Source organism: Sorex araneus, chromosome 5 (assembly GCF_027595985.1).
Source record: "Sorex araneus isolate mSorAra2 chromosome 5, mSorAra2.pri, whole genome shotgun sequence".
In the NCBI taxonomy this organism is placed as follows: Eukaryota; Metazoa; Chordata; class Mammalia; order Eulipotyphla; family Soricidae; genus Sorex; species Sorex araneus.
This window is the reverse complement of record NC_073306.1, coordinates 90,477,652-90,493,645: the sequence shown is the minus strand read 5'-3', so window position 1 is coordinate 90,493,645 and position 15,994 is coordinate 90,477,652. Positions and strand designations below refer to the sequence as shown.

At 54.3% G+C, this 15,994-nt stretch overlaps 1 protein-coding gene across 5 annotated transcripts in view; it reads right to left on the bottom strand.

The window, feature by feature from the left end:
- The window catches only part of MYBPHL (myosin binding protein H like), a 30,621-nt gene extending 14,854 nt beyond the window's left edge, over window positions 1-15,767 (bottom strand). Inside the window, exons 1-6 of one of the 5 annotated variants that reach the window (XM_055137321.1) lie at window positions 15,590-15,767; window positions 2,381-2,469; window positions 1,814-2,009; window positions 1,222-1,361; window positions 937-1,096; window positions 723-859 (exon numbers count right to left, since the gene is read on the bottom strand). In XM_055137321.1, coding sequence (XP_054993296.1) covers window positions 723-859; window positions 937-1,096; window positions 1,222-1,361; window positions 1,814-2,009; window positions 2,381-2,469; window positions 15,590-15,728 — 861 coding nt within the window. In that variant the 5' untranslated portion in view covers window positions 15,729-15,767. Of the gene's footprint in view, window positions 1-722; window positions 860-936; window positions 1,097-1,221; window positions 1,362-1,813; window positions 2,010-2,380; window positions 2,470-4,916; window positions 5,041-15,589 lie in introns of those variants that run through there. The other 4 variants (XM_055137322.1, XM_055137324.1, XM_055137323.1 and 1 more) reach the window with 4 other exon arrangements.
- Between the last annotated feature and the right edge of the window lie 227 nt (window positions 15,768-15,994).

The window sequence follows — 15,994 nt, the reverse complement described above, 5'->3', positions numbered from 1 at the left end:
TCATTCTCTTTCTTGCTCTCTCCCTCTCTCCCTCACTCTCTTGCTCTCTCTCTCCCTCTCTCACCCTCTCTCTCTCTCTCTCTTTCTCTCTCTCTCTCTCTCTCTGAGATGTCACCCCTTCTAGGCTGGCTGACGACTAATCACCTACAAGGTCTTCGGCGCAGGGTTCCACTGTGGGCGTGCAGTGGTAGGCATCTAAGTGTTGCATCATCACAGAGACCTGCTCAGGTCATGGCGAAAGGGTGAAGTCAAGGCAGCGCTCAGATGAGCAGCCTGATCGAGGCCCTGGGTTCTGGGCCTGATGGGCAAACAGACAACTCCATCATCCCTGCCAGATGGACACCCAGAGGGTTGTGTCCACTTCTGTAGGCCACTGGTCGACATGATCAGTGAGCCAGAGGAACAGCGGACACCTCGGTCCCCTCAACCCGCCTTGGCCTCCAGTGCTGGGTCAGAGGCCAAGGGAGGTGTGGGAACAAATGTTTCAGTTCCTGTTATTTCGGGTAGGGAGTGAGGGTGATCAGGCCGTGCTCAACAGCAACTCAGGGCTTACTCCCGACTCTGTACTTAGGAGACCATAGAGCACCCAAGGACCAAACTCGGATGGGCCCCAGGTAAGGCAAGTGCCTCTCTGCTGTACCGTCTCAGCCCCAAACATGTTGGTTTGGAAGCTCTTGGGGCTGTGTGGAAAGGACAGGGCAGGAGCAGGAGTATCTGCTCACCTTGGGTGAGGCGCGAACACAGCAGAAGAGCTGAGTGTTGTAGCCGGGGACGGGCGTGCAGTCTGCCAGGGGCTGTGTGAACCTCGGTGCTTCCCAGAACTCCCTCAGCGCAAACCCTTCCGTCTTGTACACAGCCGCTGTGGGGAAGGGCCGTGTGCTCAGGTCTGAGCCCCCAGCCACCTTCTCTCATGCCCCCAGGGCATCCCCGGCCTACCTGCCTTCTGCACGTGAGCCACATCGGCTGTGACGGCGGCCGTCTCGCTGAGCCCGCACAGGTTCTCCGCAAAAACCCGGAAGGTGTATGAGTTGCCGACGATGAGGTTGGAGATGACGCAGCTGGTGCGGTGGTAGCCTTCGAGCACCGTGAACCAGAGCTGCGTGGACAGGAGATGCACAGGGCCCCTGCCTGGGGTGCACCAGCCTGCCCGCCCACAGCCCTGCAGCAGCCCCCTTTAGAGTTTGCTGCTGCTCCACCCGACGCCCCGCCCCCTCAGCTCACCCCAGATTTCCTGTCAGCCTTCTGCACTGTGTACCCCAGGAGGACAGTATTGCCTGTGTCTTGGGGAGGGGTCCACTCCAGGGTTGCATTGGAGCCCCAAACATCCACCAACTTGATACTCTGGGGAGGTCCCGGCCTCTCTGCAAAGGCAAAGCATGGAGCCTGGAGGGGGCGCCCAAAGGGCTGGAGCGCAGGCCTAGCATGGAGAAGGCCGGCCACCAACCCCAGTAGCCCCAGCACCACCAGGCATGGTCGCACTGGCCCCTGTTCCACTGGGCTGACCATTGAATCCTCAGGCCGACACCCCATGCTGAGCATCGCCTGAGTGAGCCCAGAGTCCTGATGCACACCCTGAAGACAAAGGGGTCACCCAAAGTGAGCCGAGCCCTGACAGGAGCCCCCAAGACAAAGGGGAAGCCTGGCTTCTCAGCTGTACCCGGAAACCACCTCTGGAGTCTTCCATCCCCTTGTCCACTCAGCTGCCCTGCTCTTGAGCCATCACTGCGACCCATATGTGGGTGTGTGGGCTCAGCTCATCTCCCCCAGCTCTCTGGGGAAGCCCCCAGGGCCCGCATCCTACCCCCCAGCATACCCACGACCAGGATGTCGATGGTGGCTGTGTCCTCCAGGCCGCCCAGCTGCAGACTCAGCTGGTAGTGGCCTGAGTCCGTCCGCTGGGCCTCGCGCACGAAGAGGACGGAGTCATGCTCCCCGTCCCGCACGCTTACACGGCTGGTGTCCAAGGCATGGCCATTGTGCGTCCAGGTGGCTCGAGGTTTGGGTCTGCCCTGGAACAGGGGAGAAGGCTGTGAGTGCCTGGCCTGGGCCTCTTGACCCTCCCTGCTGTAGGGGGTGGGCCCCACCATGGGGTCACATGGGGTGTCCCTTGCAGCTGCGAATTTCTGGGGTCAGAGAAGTCCCAGGCTTCGACTTCCTTTCGGCAACAGCTGAGACACTGGGAAGGGCAGGTAGATGGGAGCCCCCCACTCTGACCTGGACCCCTAGAGCAGTGTGGAGAAGCAGACAAAGGCCACGAGTCAGCACGAGCCTCACGGGCCCCAAGCCCCTCTGCAGGCCTCAGAGTTCTGGGACAAGTTTCCCCTCCTGAGTCAGGCCTCTGTCCCCATCACAGCCCTGGCCCCCCACCAGGCCCCGGCACCTGGAACGGGATGAGCAGGTTCACTGTGTCCCCCACCTTCCGGATGTAGGTCTGCTTCAGGAACCGAGGGAGCCAGATTTTAGGGGGCTCTGAAGGATGAAAAGGGAGAGAACAGGAGACCGTGAGCCCCCGGTTGGCATGGGGAGGGAAGAGCTCAGAGGAAGTGGCTGCTGACACCGGCTGTGCTTCGTGGCCTGCAGCCCTGAGGCACTACATGGTACCCTGACGCTGTGACACTTTGATGGGAAGATGAGTCCCAGCAGCCAGGGTGATGGCTAAGCCACGAGCTGGAGGAGCCTCCAGAGAACACAGAGGCTTGGCAGAGAGATCTCTGGTGCATGAGTCCAGGGCTTTATTCTTTGAAACTCCTACTCCTCCCCCCTGCCCTTACTCTTCCTCTCTTTGGTTTTTGGGCCACACCTGGTGCTGCTCAAGGATCAACTTACTCCTGGCTCTGTGTTCAAGGATCACTCCTGGCAGGCTCAGAGAACCTATGTGGTACCTGGGATCAAACCTGGGTTAGTTGTCATAATGCCCAAAAGTAGAGAGAGCATATGGGGGAGATTGTCTGCCATAGAGGCTGGGGGAGGGGTGGGTAGGGGGATACGGGGGACATTGGTGGTGGAAGATGTGCACTGGTGGAGGGATGGGTGTTCGATCATTGTATGACTGTATGACTGAAACTCAAACATGAAACTTTGTAACTGTATCTCACACCGATCCAATTAAAAAATAATAATTAAAAAATAAACCACAAAACTCGGGTTAGTTGTGTGCCAGGCAAGTGCCCTACCCACTGTATCACGGCTCCAACTCTGTCACTACCTTCAACTGACATTTCATCAGCTGTGTTTTGTCCACCTGTTGGGGTGCAGAACCAGCCCAGACTCCGCCATGTGGCCGCTTCTCCACCCCTCTGTGACAGTCGTCCCACAGCACAGCCTGATCTGGGGGAGCCCCACCCCCAGGGAGCCTGGAGGGAGAAGTGTCCCATCCCTCCCCCCACACACACACCCAGGACAGCACCATGCCTTGGGGAGGGAGCTGCCACATCCCCTCACCCCCATGCTAGGTCCCTGCACTGCACCCTCCATCCTGGAGGGTCACTTTGTACAGACAGAGTGGGAGAGATGAAGTCCATGCTCCCAGCCCCTGTCCTCCAGGGCCTGTTCTGGGACAAGGAGATTAGAAAATGTTTCCTGGCTCCCAGCACCGAGGGCAGGCCGGAGATAGTGGAGAAGTGCTGAGTGTTTGGAGAAGGACCAGGTGTGGCCCAGCTGACGGCACACAGAGAGCCGGCCTGGCTTCCCCTGTGGCCTGGCTGGCCCAACCCTATTTTCTTGGCCACTGCTGTTTCCTTTCTCAAGCAGAGACAGCCCCCTGCTGCTCTGTCTGTAGTAGAATGTACCAGCACAGGGCTCCCCCACGGCTCACTACTCATTTGTAGCAGTAGGGAATATGCCGCCTTAGGGCCTGACAAACCACTCTGCCAGAGGGTTCTAGAACACCAACACTACTCTCTGCCCTAGTCTACAATACTGAGTACCTACTTAGACATGGAACCATTTAAGGAGCTCGTAACAAAGGCAGTGTTGGCGTGAAACTGGTCAGAAGTAGTTAGAGACATGGATCAGGGAAGCATTCAGCAGTTAAGGCAATTTGTTTGCATGCAGTTGACCTCAGTTCCATCTCCGGCACCACAGGTGGTCCCTCAAGCCCCCCAGAAATGACCCCTAAGCACAGATCCAAGAATGAGCCCTTAGCACTACTGGATAATCCCCCCACCCAATAATTTAAAATATTGGGACCTAAACAATAGTATAGTGGGTAGGGTGTTTGCCTTGTACGCAGCCAACTTGGGTTCAATCTTGGCACCTCACATGGTCCCCTGAGCCCTGTCAGGAGTGATCCCTGAGCATAGAGGCACAAGTAAGCCCTGAGCACTGCCAGGTGTGATTCAGCAGCAACAACAACAACAACAACAACAGAACAAAAATAGATGAATAGATGAAGAGGTCTAGAGAGCAAGTACAAGAGGTAAAGTGCTTGCCCTGTGTGCAGCTGACCCCAGTGTGAGTCCCAGGCACTGCCAGGGATCTCTCCTGAGCACCGAGGCAGGAATAGCCCCTGAGTCCTGCTAGGTGTGGGCCCAAGCCACCACCTCCTTTGTCCTCTCCAAAAATTGAGTGGAGGGCCTGGCAGGCAGCTCAGCAGGCAGGAGCATAGTCCTTGCACACTTGAGGCCCCACAGCATGGCTGGGCATGGCCCCCGGGGCCTGGTAGCAACTTGAGCCCAAAAATCATGCAGTCCCCAAATCATCAAGCTCCTGCTAGGAGTGGCCCTGAACACATCTGGGTGGGCTTCCCAAATAAAGAAACAAATATGTAGATTTTCTGCTTTGCTCTTCCTATCCCTCAGCTTGTAGGTCATGATTTAGAAACCAGGAGCTTGCCTGCCAGAACCTGCCCCCCCCCCCCCCGCCCGTGCCTCTCTCCTTGGTCGTGGAAGATGGGCAAAGACTCAGCACATACTGACCGTTTATCATTTCTTTTTGGCTGTGCTTTCCTCGGCCGGACCCCAGGCTGCCCCAGCGAAAAGGCACTTGCAGTGTCTGTGCTGCTCAGACTGACAGCGGCGCCCGCCCAGGCCTCTGTTCCCCTCAGTCTGGGGCTGGGGGGGCTGAGAGGAACAGAAGCTGGTTTGTGTGACCTGCTCCTTGCCTGTGGCCAGCTTGGCCGGCGACCAAGGCGCTGAGAATGGGCGGATATGACTGAAGGGAATTTTTTGGGGGGTGGGTGGAGGAGAGGGTGGCTGTTGAAAAGTAGGGTCAAAACCTCATCTTGCCAGGCTGGGTTCCCCGGGGATGGGTGAGGAAGTCACCCTTTGCCCTTGTTGGGGAGAAAGCGGCTCCCTGGGCCAGCCACAGAAGAGGGGGTGAGAGGGGAGGGGAGCAGACACAAGCGGGGCCGCAGAAGAACAAGAAGGAAACGTGCCCAGAGAGAAGCCCCTCACGGCTGGGCAGATCACATGGCTGTGAGATGGCGCTGGCTTCCTCACCCCACCACCCCCCAATGTGGGTCGGGGTGTGTGTGCCTCTCACATGCTCCCCTGTGACCTGCCCCTCCAGGGCGGAGAGTCTGTGGGGAAGGCAGAGGAGGTCCTCAGGAGGGGGCAGGTGCAGGAGGAGGAGATGAGGGTCGGCCAGCAGGGCAGCGCTCAGGCCTCTCGGCTCATCCACACTAGTGGATGCAGCGTTACCACGTGGCGTTTCCTTCATTTCTTGGCGTGGGAAAATTCTTGGAATGTTGGGGCTCTTTTAAAGCAGGCAGGCTGAGAGGGTCCCCTGTGAAGACCTCAGGAAGTGCTCGAGAAGTTGCTTGTCACAGGCCCTGACTGAGGGGGCCCCCGAAAGCCCCTGCAGAGTCGCAGAGACAGAAGCGCTGCCCAGAGACAGGTGGACCCCTTTAGAAAGGGAGAAGACTGAAGAGAAAAGGGCAGTGGTGAGGTGAGAGGGCCACCCCAAAGCAAAGCTGCGCCCTGGCAACACCTAGTGAGACTCAGCAGGAAAGGCCCAGGTGGGGGCAGTGTGGGAAGAACCCTAGAAACCGACCCCATCCTGGCAGCCACCTCGACCTTTGCAGTCCTTCCTCTCCTTTATGGGCCCCCTGCTGCCCTCGGGCCAGAGAATCCTGACTTCTCTCTCTCTCTTGAATACATCGCTATAGCCTCCTATTCTCAAAATAAAACTGTTTCACTTTGTTATTTGTCTCCTGAGGTTCTTTTCTGCAAGGGTCAGCTACAACCTTAGAAACCTGGACAGTGGTCAGGACTGAATTTCCTCTTCCTGCAAAGAATAATTCCCAGCCTGAGGCCAGGGCGTAGGGAAGTTCTGGTGCCCAGAGACCAGTGGTCATGGATGCAGATTAACACTGACCGTGGGACTGGTGGTGTGAGTGACCAGGACCTCACCTCAGTGTGGGGGACCGGGACCCTGGGAAAAGGAGAACTTAGCCATTTCCCCAGACAGGGAGTGCCCACCAAGATATTGTTTTATGAAACTGACATCCCGTACCAAGGGCGAGACCCACAAAGATGACAGGCATATCATGTTCCAGTCTGCTGATCCCCCTTACGCAAATGCCCAGCGAATGCCCCGCGTGAACCACCCTGGCCCCCTTGCAAAAGCCTTGCCCCTCAGCCTATATATTCTGTAAACTTTCCTTCAATAGACGAGACCTTGACAACAGTTCCTTGCTTGGTCTCCCTCTTCTTTCTCGCTCTTGCTATTTCAGGTAGCGCCTCTTCAGACCCTGGAATAACTTAGTCCCGTGGGACGGGACACCTCAGGCTGGCTTGCTTTCCTTCTTTCTTTCTTTCTTTCTTTCTTTCTTTCTTTCTTTCTTTCTTTCTTTCTTTCTTTCTTTCTTTCTTTCTTTCTTTCTTTCTTTCTTTCTTTCTTTCTTTCTTTCTTTCTTTCCTTCCTTCCTTCCTTCCTTCCTTCCTTCCTTCCTTCCTTCCTTTCTTTCTTTTCTTTCTTTCTTTCTTTCTTTCTTTCTTTCTTTCTTTCTTTCTTTCTTTCTTTCTTTCTTTCTTTCTTTCTTTCTTTCTTTCTTTCTTTCTTTCTTTCTTTCTTTCTTTCTTTCTTTCTCTCTTTCTCTCTCTCTCTCCCCCTCCCTCCCTCCCTCCCTCCCTTTATTCCTTCCTTCCTTCCTTCCTTCCTTCCTTCCTTCCTTCCTTCCTTCCTTCCTTCCTTCCTTCCTTCCTTCCTTCCTTTCGTTCTTTCTTTCTTTCTGGCTTTAAAATTAATTGGTTTTTCTCACTTTGCCGAGATTCGACCCAGGTGGCCACGCTTTTGTGCGACCACTTCGCTGCTGATCGACCAAGATCCGGAGGCCAGCTAGACTACTTTTGGTCCCAGCAAGTGCTTGCAGCCATGTCTCTAAGCTGTGAACTAAGCCATAGCTCCATGCCGGCCGAGGAGGGGAAATATCCTTTTTTTCTATTTTTTTCCCTTTTCGGGGAGAAGCGGCGTGGCGTCCGCCATATTATGAGGACTATTAAGCTAGTATGAACTTGGTGGTGTGGGAAGGAGGGAAAAAAAAATGTGTTATGAACTTGAAACAGTGGGACGCTTGGGCAGTCTCTGCCGGGGCCGATACTGGCTTGCGCTCCGCCGAGATTCGACCTGGGTGGCCACGCTTTTGTGCGGCTGCTTTGCTGCTGATCAACCAAGATCCGGAGGCCAGCTAGACTACTTTTGGTCCCAGCAAGTGCTTGCAGCCATGTCTCTAGACTGTGAACTAAGCCACTGCCCCATGCTGCCCCAGGAAGGGAAATGATGCAATTTCTAACATAAATCTCCCTGGACTTAATTACTAAAATACTAAAATACAGAAATCCTAAACCATATCTCTTCATTCTCAGCAATGGAAAACTAATCATCAAATGCTTCCTTCTCAGTAGGGCTTGTTTTTTGGGGGGGAAACTCCAACAACAATATTGAGTTTGGTGTTGAAATATGGAATGTAATCAAGGTAAAGAGAAAATGAAGTGAAATTTATCAGTTATGCAGGCAGGGGTGGGAGGGTGGGGGGTGGGAGGTATACTGGGGTTTTTGGTGGTGGAATATGGACACTGTTGAAGGGATAGGTTTGAGCATTGTATAACTGAGACATAAGCCTGAGAACTTTGTAACTTTCCACATGGTGATTCAATAAAATTAAAAACAATTAATTGGTTTGGGGCCCACATCTGTGATGCACAAAGGTTACTCCTGGCTCTGTGCTCAGAAATCACTCCTGGCAGGCTTGGGGGACCATATGGGATGCCGGGGATCCAACCTAGGTTGTCAGCATGCAAGGCAAACACCAGACCTGCTGTGCTATTGCTCTGTGGCCCCAGACAGGATCTTCTTGGGGCCTGGGCTGGGGACCGAGGGTGGTAGCACCTCTCCGACTCTCCACTCAGCTGGTCACCTACTGCAGTAGGGAGACAACCCGAGGTCAGGTTACCTGCCAGCTTCACCTGAACTAAAGAGAATAATGGAAGAAGTGGTTTTGTGACCATATAGACTCTACTCCTCAGGAGGGATCAGATGGGTCATGAGGTCCAGAAGGAGCAGAGAGACTGAGGATGATTATTGTTACTATTATTACTATTACTACTGGGCCTGGGGACCACATCCTGCAGTGCTCAAGGGTATTCCTAGCAATGCTTGGAAGACCGTGCAGTACCAGGGGCTGAATCCAGGCCTCCTGCATGCAAAACACACACTACACTCCAACTCTTTGGGTGTCTCCCAGCCCTGTTATTTGAGGTGGGGACTCCCCAGTGATTCTAGGGACCATTGGTGCTGTACCCATGCAATGCTAGAGCCGTGTGTGTGGCCGCAGGCGCTCCAGCCCTTTGACTCGTCTCCAGTCTAGGTCAGGTGTCAGCTTCTGAGTCGGATCCTCGACAAGAGGCTGTGTCCGCATACATCACACTTTCATGAGTGGGACATTCTGACTCTGAGAGAGGATTCCGAGTGGGCTCCTAGGGCCGAGGCTGAAGGTATGGAGCCATGCTGGAGGGCTGAGCGCTGGCAGCTCAGGTGCAGCGCGGCCTCGACCAGCTCAGCCCGGGCCTCCTGTGCCCCCGGCAAGCGGGAACCTGAGCCGGTTACGAAAGGCTCTAGGAGGGCTTATGCAGGGGCATCTCCTTTCATGCCAGCACAGTCAAGCAAGGTGTTAATTGTCCTGACCTTGGGGAAGCCTGGCTCTCCCTGAAGCCCCTGTGAGGCCCCACGTCTTTCTCCTTCTCAGATCCTACAAAGTTTGTGAACTGAGAGCAGCAAAGGGGTGGGAGTGGATGAGGCACTTTGAAAGTCCATTAGGAGCCACTGGCTTCTAAACTGCTGGCTACTAGGACTGTATTCTTTTTCCTTTCTTTCTCTTTCTTTCTCTCTCTCTTTCTTTCTCTCTCTCTTTCTTTCTTTCTTTCTTTCTTTCTTTCTTTCTTTCTTTCTTTCTTTCTTTCTTTCTTTCTTTCTTTCTTTCTTTCTTTCTTTCTTTCTTTCTTTCTTTCTTTCTTCCTTCCTTCCTTCCTTCCTTCCTTCCTTCCTTCCTTCCTTCCTTCCTTCCTTCCTTCCTTTCTTTCTTTCTTTCTTTCTTTCTTTCTTTCTTTCTTTCTTTCTTTCTTTCTTTCTTTCTTCTTCTTCTTCCTTCCTTCCTTCCTTCCTTCCTTCCTTCCTTCCTTCCTTCCTTCCTTCCTTCCTTCCTTCCTCCCTCCCTCCCTCCCTCCCTCCTTTCTTTTTGCTTTTTTGGTATTGCTTTTTAACCCCGGCAATACACAGGGGTTACTCCTGGCTCTGCACTCAGGAATTACTCCTGGTGGTGCTCAGGAGACTATATGGGATGCTGGGGATCGAACCCCCATTGGCCTCGTGCAAGGCAAATGCTCTCCAAGCTGTAGTATTGCTCCAGCTCTCAGGGCTGTATTTCTTTCAGAAGAAGGCTCATGCTTTCTTAAACTTTCATTTAAGGCTGGGGCCATAGTACAGGGCTTAAGGCACTTGCCTTCCTGCTGGCTGCTCTGGGTACAATCCCAGCATCCCATATAATCCTCTGAGGCTGCAGGACTGATGCCTGAGTATAGAGCCAGGAGCAAGCCCTGAGCACACTGGGTGTGGCCCAAAAAACAAAACAAAAAAATTTGGTGGAGGAGACTTTGTGTGTGAATTTTATCCTAATTTCATTCTGCTAAGGCTTATGCCTATTTCCTTCTTCTATTCTCATGGGAATTGATGGCTTCTATTTTTTAAAAATCCTTTAACATATTAAAGATGTTCCATCAGCAATTCCCTGAGGTTCATAGAGTTCTGATTGATGTGATTAATGATGACTTGGAGAGTGAGGAAAGAGAGACAGATTGAAAGAATGGAGGGACTCCATGTGCAAATATGTGCATGTGTATGTCTGTCTTCATGAACACACATGTGCAAACGTGAGACAAGCACATGTGTGCATATATAGGCACATGGCTGTGAAAATATGCACATCATGTGTGTATGTGTAGGTATACTTGTACATATGTGTGCATGCATGCATATGTGTGTGTGTGCGTGTGCATGATTGCCCCAAAAGATGACTAACACACAAGGCCAACTCTATCTTGAAACAAAACCAGAAATTTCTAGGGATACAGAATTCTTAGAGTAAAACATAAGCAGATGCCTGGGACATGACGAGGCCTGTAAGGGGCTATCTGCAGAATGGAAAGGGCATGTGGTCACCTCCAGGCATGTGTGAAGGACAAGAGTATCATCTCCTTGAAGATCAGGAAACAGTTGGGAGAGAGAGGAGGCAGTCCCAGTGGAGCCGCTCTGAGAAACGTTTCCCTGTGCCCCGTGGCATTTTCCTGCCTGCCTCCCGCTGGATCCCACACTCTCCCCTAATCTGCTCCAGTCCTGATTCTGCTATCCTCACTGCCTCCTTCCTCTCCCTACAGCCTCACATCACCCCCTTCTCCCTGCTGCAGCCCTGGTTCCTCAGCAGTGGTTCCCCTAATCAGAACCACCCACTGTACACCACCTCTGTAAGCCAGACAGCTGATTGCCCACCCCAAACCTCCATCACCCCCTAGCCCCCATAATTACCTTTGAGCAGGGCTGCCTCCTTTCATAGAAGACCATAAAAAACCCAAAACTAGTTAAACTTGGAGGAAGGGGCTGGGCCACACCAAGTTGTGCGCTGGATCACTCCTGGCGGGACTTGGGGGACCTTATGGGGTGCTGGAGGTCAAACCTGTATCAGCACATGCAAGGAAGCACCCTGCCTGCTGTATGTTGCTCCAGCTCTAGGTGCCCCTGAAACGTGAGCAGAAAGGAGAGGAACCAAGCTCGAGACAAGGATTTAAAGAGCTGAGTTCCAGGGGCTGGAGCGATAGCACAGCGGGTAGGGCGTTTGCCTTGCACGCGGCCGACCCGGGTTCTAATCCCAGCATCCCATATGGTCCCCTGAGCACCGCCAGGGGTAATTCCTGAGTGAAGAGCCAGGAGTAACCCCTGTGCATCGCCGGGTGTGACCCAAAAACAAACAAACAAAAAATAAATAAATAAAGAGCTGAGTTCCCCAGGCTGTGCCCACCTGGGAGAGGAGCATCTCACTGGTGTGAGGCTGAGAGTTTGACCCCTGGCACCACCCCACGTGCCTGGAGTGATCCCAGCAGCACTGTCATTTGTGATTCCTGGTGTCATAACAAAAATGTGTGACCCGCTGGTGGTCCCTGCTGATCCCACACTCAAGGATGTGTGATTTTCAGTCATCATAACAGGAACAGAGGGAAGGGAAGCAGAAAAATTAAAAAGAAATGAGGACCCAGAGGAATAACTCAGAGGCTTTGGAGCATCTGCCTTGCAGGTATATGTTCATGAGTTCAAGTCCTTGGTGTTCCACATGTGCTGTATGTGATCCTAGCAGCTTGGCTATCTGTGACCCGCATATATGCACACTGTAAGTGATTTTGGGGTGCACCCACAGCCAGGTGTGTGTGAGCACTGCCGAAGGGGGTATGATCTCTGGCAAGCCCCGCAGCTAAAATGATGAGGTCAGGAAGTGGGCCCTGAGATGCACATCGAGCCTTCACTGACCTCAGAGAGCCTCGAGGCTAAGTGAAGCCCCCCAAACCTGGTGTGTGGCACCTCATGAGTGCCCCAGCTAAGAATAGAGCAAGCTCCAGAGCCATGAGTGTGACCCTCATCACTGCAACAACACAAGCAGCAAAATGCGAAGGAAGGCGGAGATGGAACCGAACACTGTCATTCCAAATACAATTTAAAACATTACCAAAAATGAAAAGAATCACATTCTCTTTTCAGCTCCAAACAGATGATCACAGTGTCCAAGCCAGGAGCAGTGGAGGGAGCCACCTGGTGCTTGAGAAGACATTTGCTTTCAGGTGTTTTCTTAGTCAAAAATAAGCACAGGCGTGGCTGAGGCTTAAATGTCGAGGTCTGTTTGTTTCCTCCACTCCTTCCTCTTCAAGTACCCTTGGGTGCCCCAAGGCCTGGGCTGCCCCATACTGCCCCCCCTCTTCCTGCACCTTGGCCCCCAGGGCCTTATCCTCCTCTGTCCTGCTCTGTCACCGGCTGTCACCAGCTCAGAATTGGGGCCATCCTTACACTCTCTCCCTGCATAGCAACACAGATCCCTTAATCCATCACTTCACCACGGCTTCATCCAGTGACCTGAGTCCAGTTAAGCGCCCGCTCACCACTCACCACTCGAGTTTCACCAGCACAGCTGAAGCCGTGGGATGATGGGACACAGGGTCACCACGGAGTCCTGCTGGCACCTGTGGCGGGCGGCCCCAGTGACCTGAACTCCAAGCAGCCCTGGCAAGTTCGCTAGAGATTGTGCATCCAACCTGCAATTGCTCTCTCTGCTGCATCTAAATCTCCCTTGCAGAGCCCAAGTGAGAGAGAGTCCAAGGATTCAGTGTTTACCATGCATGCAGCTTTGCCCGGTCCCCGGCATGGCATATGGTCCCCCGAGCCGCGCCAAGTGTGGCCCCCAAACAAAATAAAACTTTCACCCCTTCTCCCTCCTTCTCTTCTCCCTGGGGGGGGGGGGTCTTGCTGGTGGCTGAGGACAGCGACTGTTCTCTCAGCTGGCCGGGAGTCCTGAGAACCTGCCTGACCACTCAGCTCTTCCTGCAAACCAGAGTGGGAGCTTCAGGGCTGAGTGCAGCTCCTCAGTGTCCAAACCCAGCCCTGTGCCTGAAACTCCTGGACCCAAAGCCCACTCCTCCCACCCTCCCTCCACTGCAGCCCCCAGATGCCCACCTCAGCCTCAGGAGTGACTCCTCTCTGCAACAGGCGCCCCAGGTCTCTGCCTGCGTGGCTCAGATGACACCTCATCACACAGCACCCTCCTCCCCTCCCACAGCACTCTCAGCGTTTTCTGGCTTAGCGTTTATCACCATCTGATAGTCATCCATTTCACTTGCTTAGTTTCTATCTCTTTACGCCAAGGAATAATGGGGCACGTTACTTTTGCCGATTCTGTCATTTCTGTACCAGTGCTGGGTAGAAAATAAGCTCAAAACAAATGTCTGCAGAAGGCAGGATTGGAGGAGAGGAAGGGAGGGTGGGAGGGCAGAGGTGGGAGGAGGAGGGGTCACTTTGAGCCGTGCAATTTGGCTTCCTGATTCTCAGAGGCCTGGAGCACTGTGTGGGAGCCCACTGCAGCCATGACACGGAGGTCAGTAGGTGTGCTTTCCGTGGAGGTGTCAGGGGCTCATTATCCCACTCCCCTCCCCTCGCTCTTTGGAGTGCTTGGCTCTGGGCACCACCTGGGGACGCATTACCTGCATGGCACTGAGGTCTCAAGACTCCTATCCCCTAGGCCGAGTCAAGGAAGAGGCCTCAGAACCTTGCAGGAGGGAGTGAGGATGGAGCATGCGCTGATGGCTTCTCTGAGCAGCCAGAGGCTGGGGCTGGGGCAGATGGTCTGCTTGCTGGGCCCCCGGCTTTGGTCCCTGGCACCACATGGGCCCCTAGCACTGCCGTGAGTGACCAGAACACTCAGGAATAGCCTACTGAGCACTGCCAAATGTAGTCTCCACAAGAAAAGATAATAAAATAAATACATAAATAATAATACATAAATAATTATTAAATTATAAAATAATAATATGTACACTAATAATAATGCTAGCAACCCTGTTCTGTCTACTCTCCACCCTGGAATCCTGTGGGATTCTCCTTGATGGTCTCTGTATTCTCTGCACTTGGTTTTTGTTTTTTTTTTTTGGTTTTTGGGTCACACCCGGCGATGCACAGGGGTTACTCCTGGCTCTTCACTCAGGAATTACCCCTGGCGGTGCTCAGGGGACCATATGGGATGCTGGGATTAGAACCCGGGTCGGCCGCGTGCAAGGCAAACGCCCTACCCGCTGTGCTATCGCTCCAGCCCCTATTCTCTGCACTTGGGGCCTCCACCAGGGGCTGGAGAAGCAGTAGGGTGCTTGCCTTGCATGCAGATGACCCAGGTTTGATCCCCAACACTGCACGTGGCTCCCCCAAGCACTGCCATGAGGTCCCTGAACAGAGAACCAGAAGTAGCCCCTGTGCAAGGCAGCGTGTGGCCACAAAGCAAACAAATACTTCAACAAGCAGAAAGCCAGAGCTTGGTCCACAGCCAGAGCCAGGACGTGGCTCAGCAGGTGGGGGTTGGGGGGTGGAGGGGCTCTGCGTGCAAGAAGCCCAGATCTGATCTCCAGCACCCTTTCATCCCCAAGCCCCAAGTGACCCTGAGCACTGAGTTGGGAGTTGCCCCAGCTGGTGAGCTGGGCACCCCATTGGCTGTGTACCCCGCACCCTGCCACCCCAAGAGAAATAAATGCTTCATCAGATCTGAGACTTGTTTCTGCTGTTGCCAGACTCTCACAGTGAGGAGGGGAAGCGCTCCCACTCGGGTCAGTGCCAGACATCCCCAGCCCTGAAAACATCACAAAGGTTCAGGCTAGGGGCAGCTGGGGTGGGGGGTCGGGGGCTGGGCTACGGGCAGGGAAACCCAGGACTGGGAGAAGTCCCTACCACCTCCTCTCAGCAAATGCCTCTGCAGAGGGACAGCCATGGGGAAAGGAGTGGATGTGTTTTCCTGCATGCTTACTGAGGGTTCCAGCCTGGAGCCTGGGGAGGTCCCACGAGACAGGGGGCACATGGGCAGGTCCTGGACACCCACCACTGCCAGGGAGAGGCTGAATGACCTGGGCATCACCACTCAGCCACCCTACTGTCAGCTCTCCATGTCTCCCCTCTGCTAACACGGGCGCCCCTGGCTCTCCAAACCTGGCTCCCAACCCTGCACCCAGTGCTGAGACAGACGCTTTCACAGGCAAATTTAAACGTCCTTTGCAGCCACTGATCTCTGGGCTAGAACAGAGCCCGGACTGCATGCTGCTTCCCATGTGGGAGCCCCAGGCTCCACCTGACACCTCCAAGTGCCTGAGACTGCCAGAGATGACCCCCAGAACCAAAAGTAAATTAAAGCATAACCTGGCAGACACTTGGGTGGCAAGTAAGGAGGCCTCAAGGAAGGGGGGGGGGCCCAATGTCTTGTACCCTAAGCACTGAGCCACTAAGCACATCATGGAAATCCCTGAAGCTGCAGATAGGGGCTCCCGACACCCCCAGCCCCCACTCCCTCCATGCCCTGCCCCGTCACCTTCCACAAGGGGTGCAGGCTGCGGAAGGGGGCTGCTGGCGTCCTGTCCAGCTTGGGGTCCTGCAGTGTCCGCAGTGCCAGCTTCCTGCAGCTTTGGGGCGACTCCTGAGGTCACCTTGGGCGCTGCGGCTGCCTCCATGCTGGGCCACCCCGAGACTGGGCTCAGGGGCGGATCTTCACGCTTGGGGGAGGGAGGGGCTGAGCACCTGCTCCTAGCCGCCTTCTGGGGTCCCCGCCATGGGATTATGTAACTGAGCAGCCTCCCCCCTCGGCAGGACTGGAGGGGCTCCGTGGAGAGGGGCACCCGGCCCAGAATAGCCACAGGAGGTGGCGAGGAGGCTGTGATATGGGGAGCTGCCCCCATCACGTGGCGTGGGACAGGGGGCAGAGCTGGAACTTTCAGTG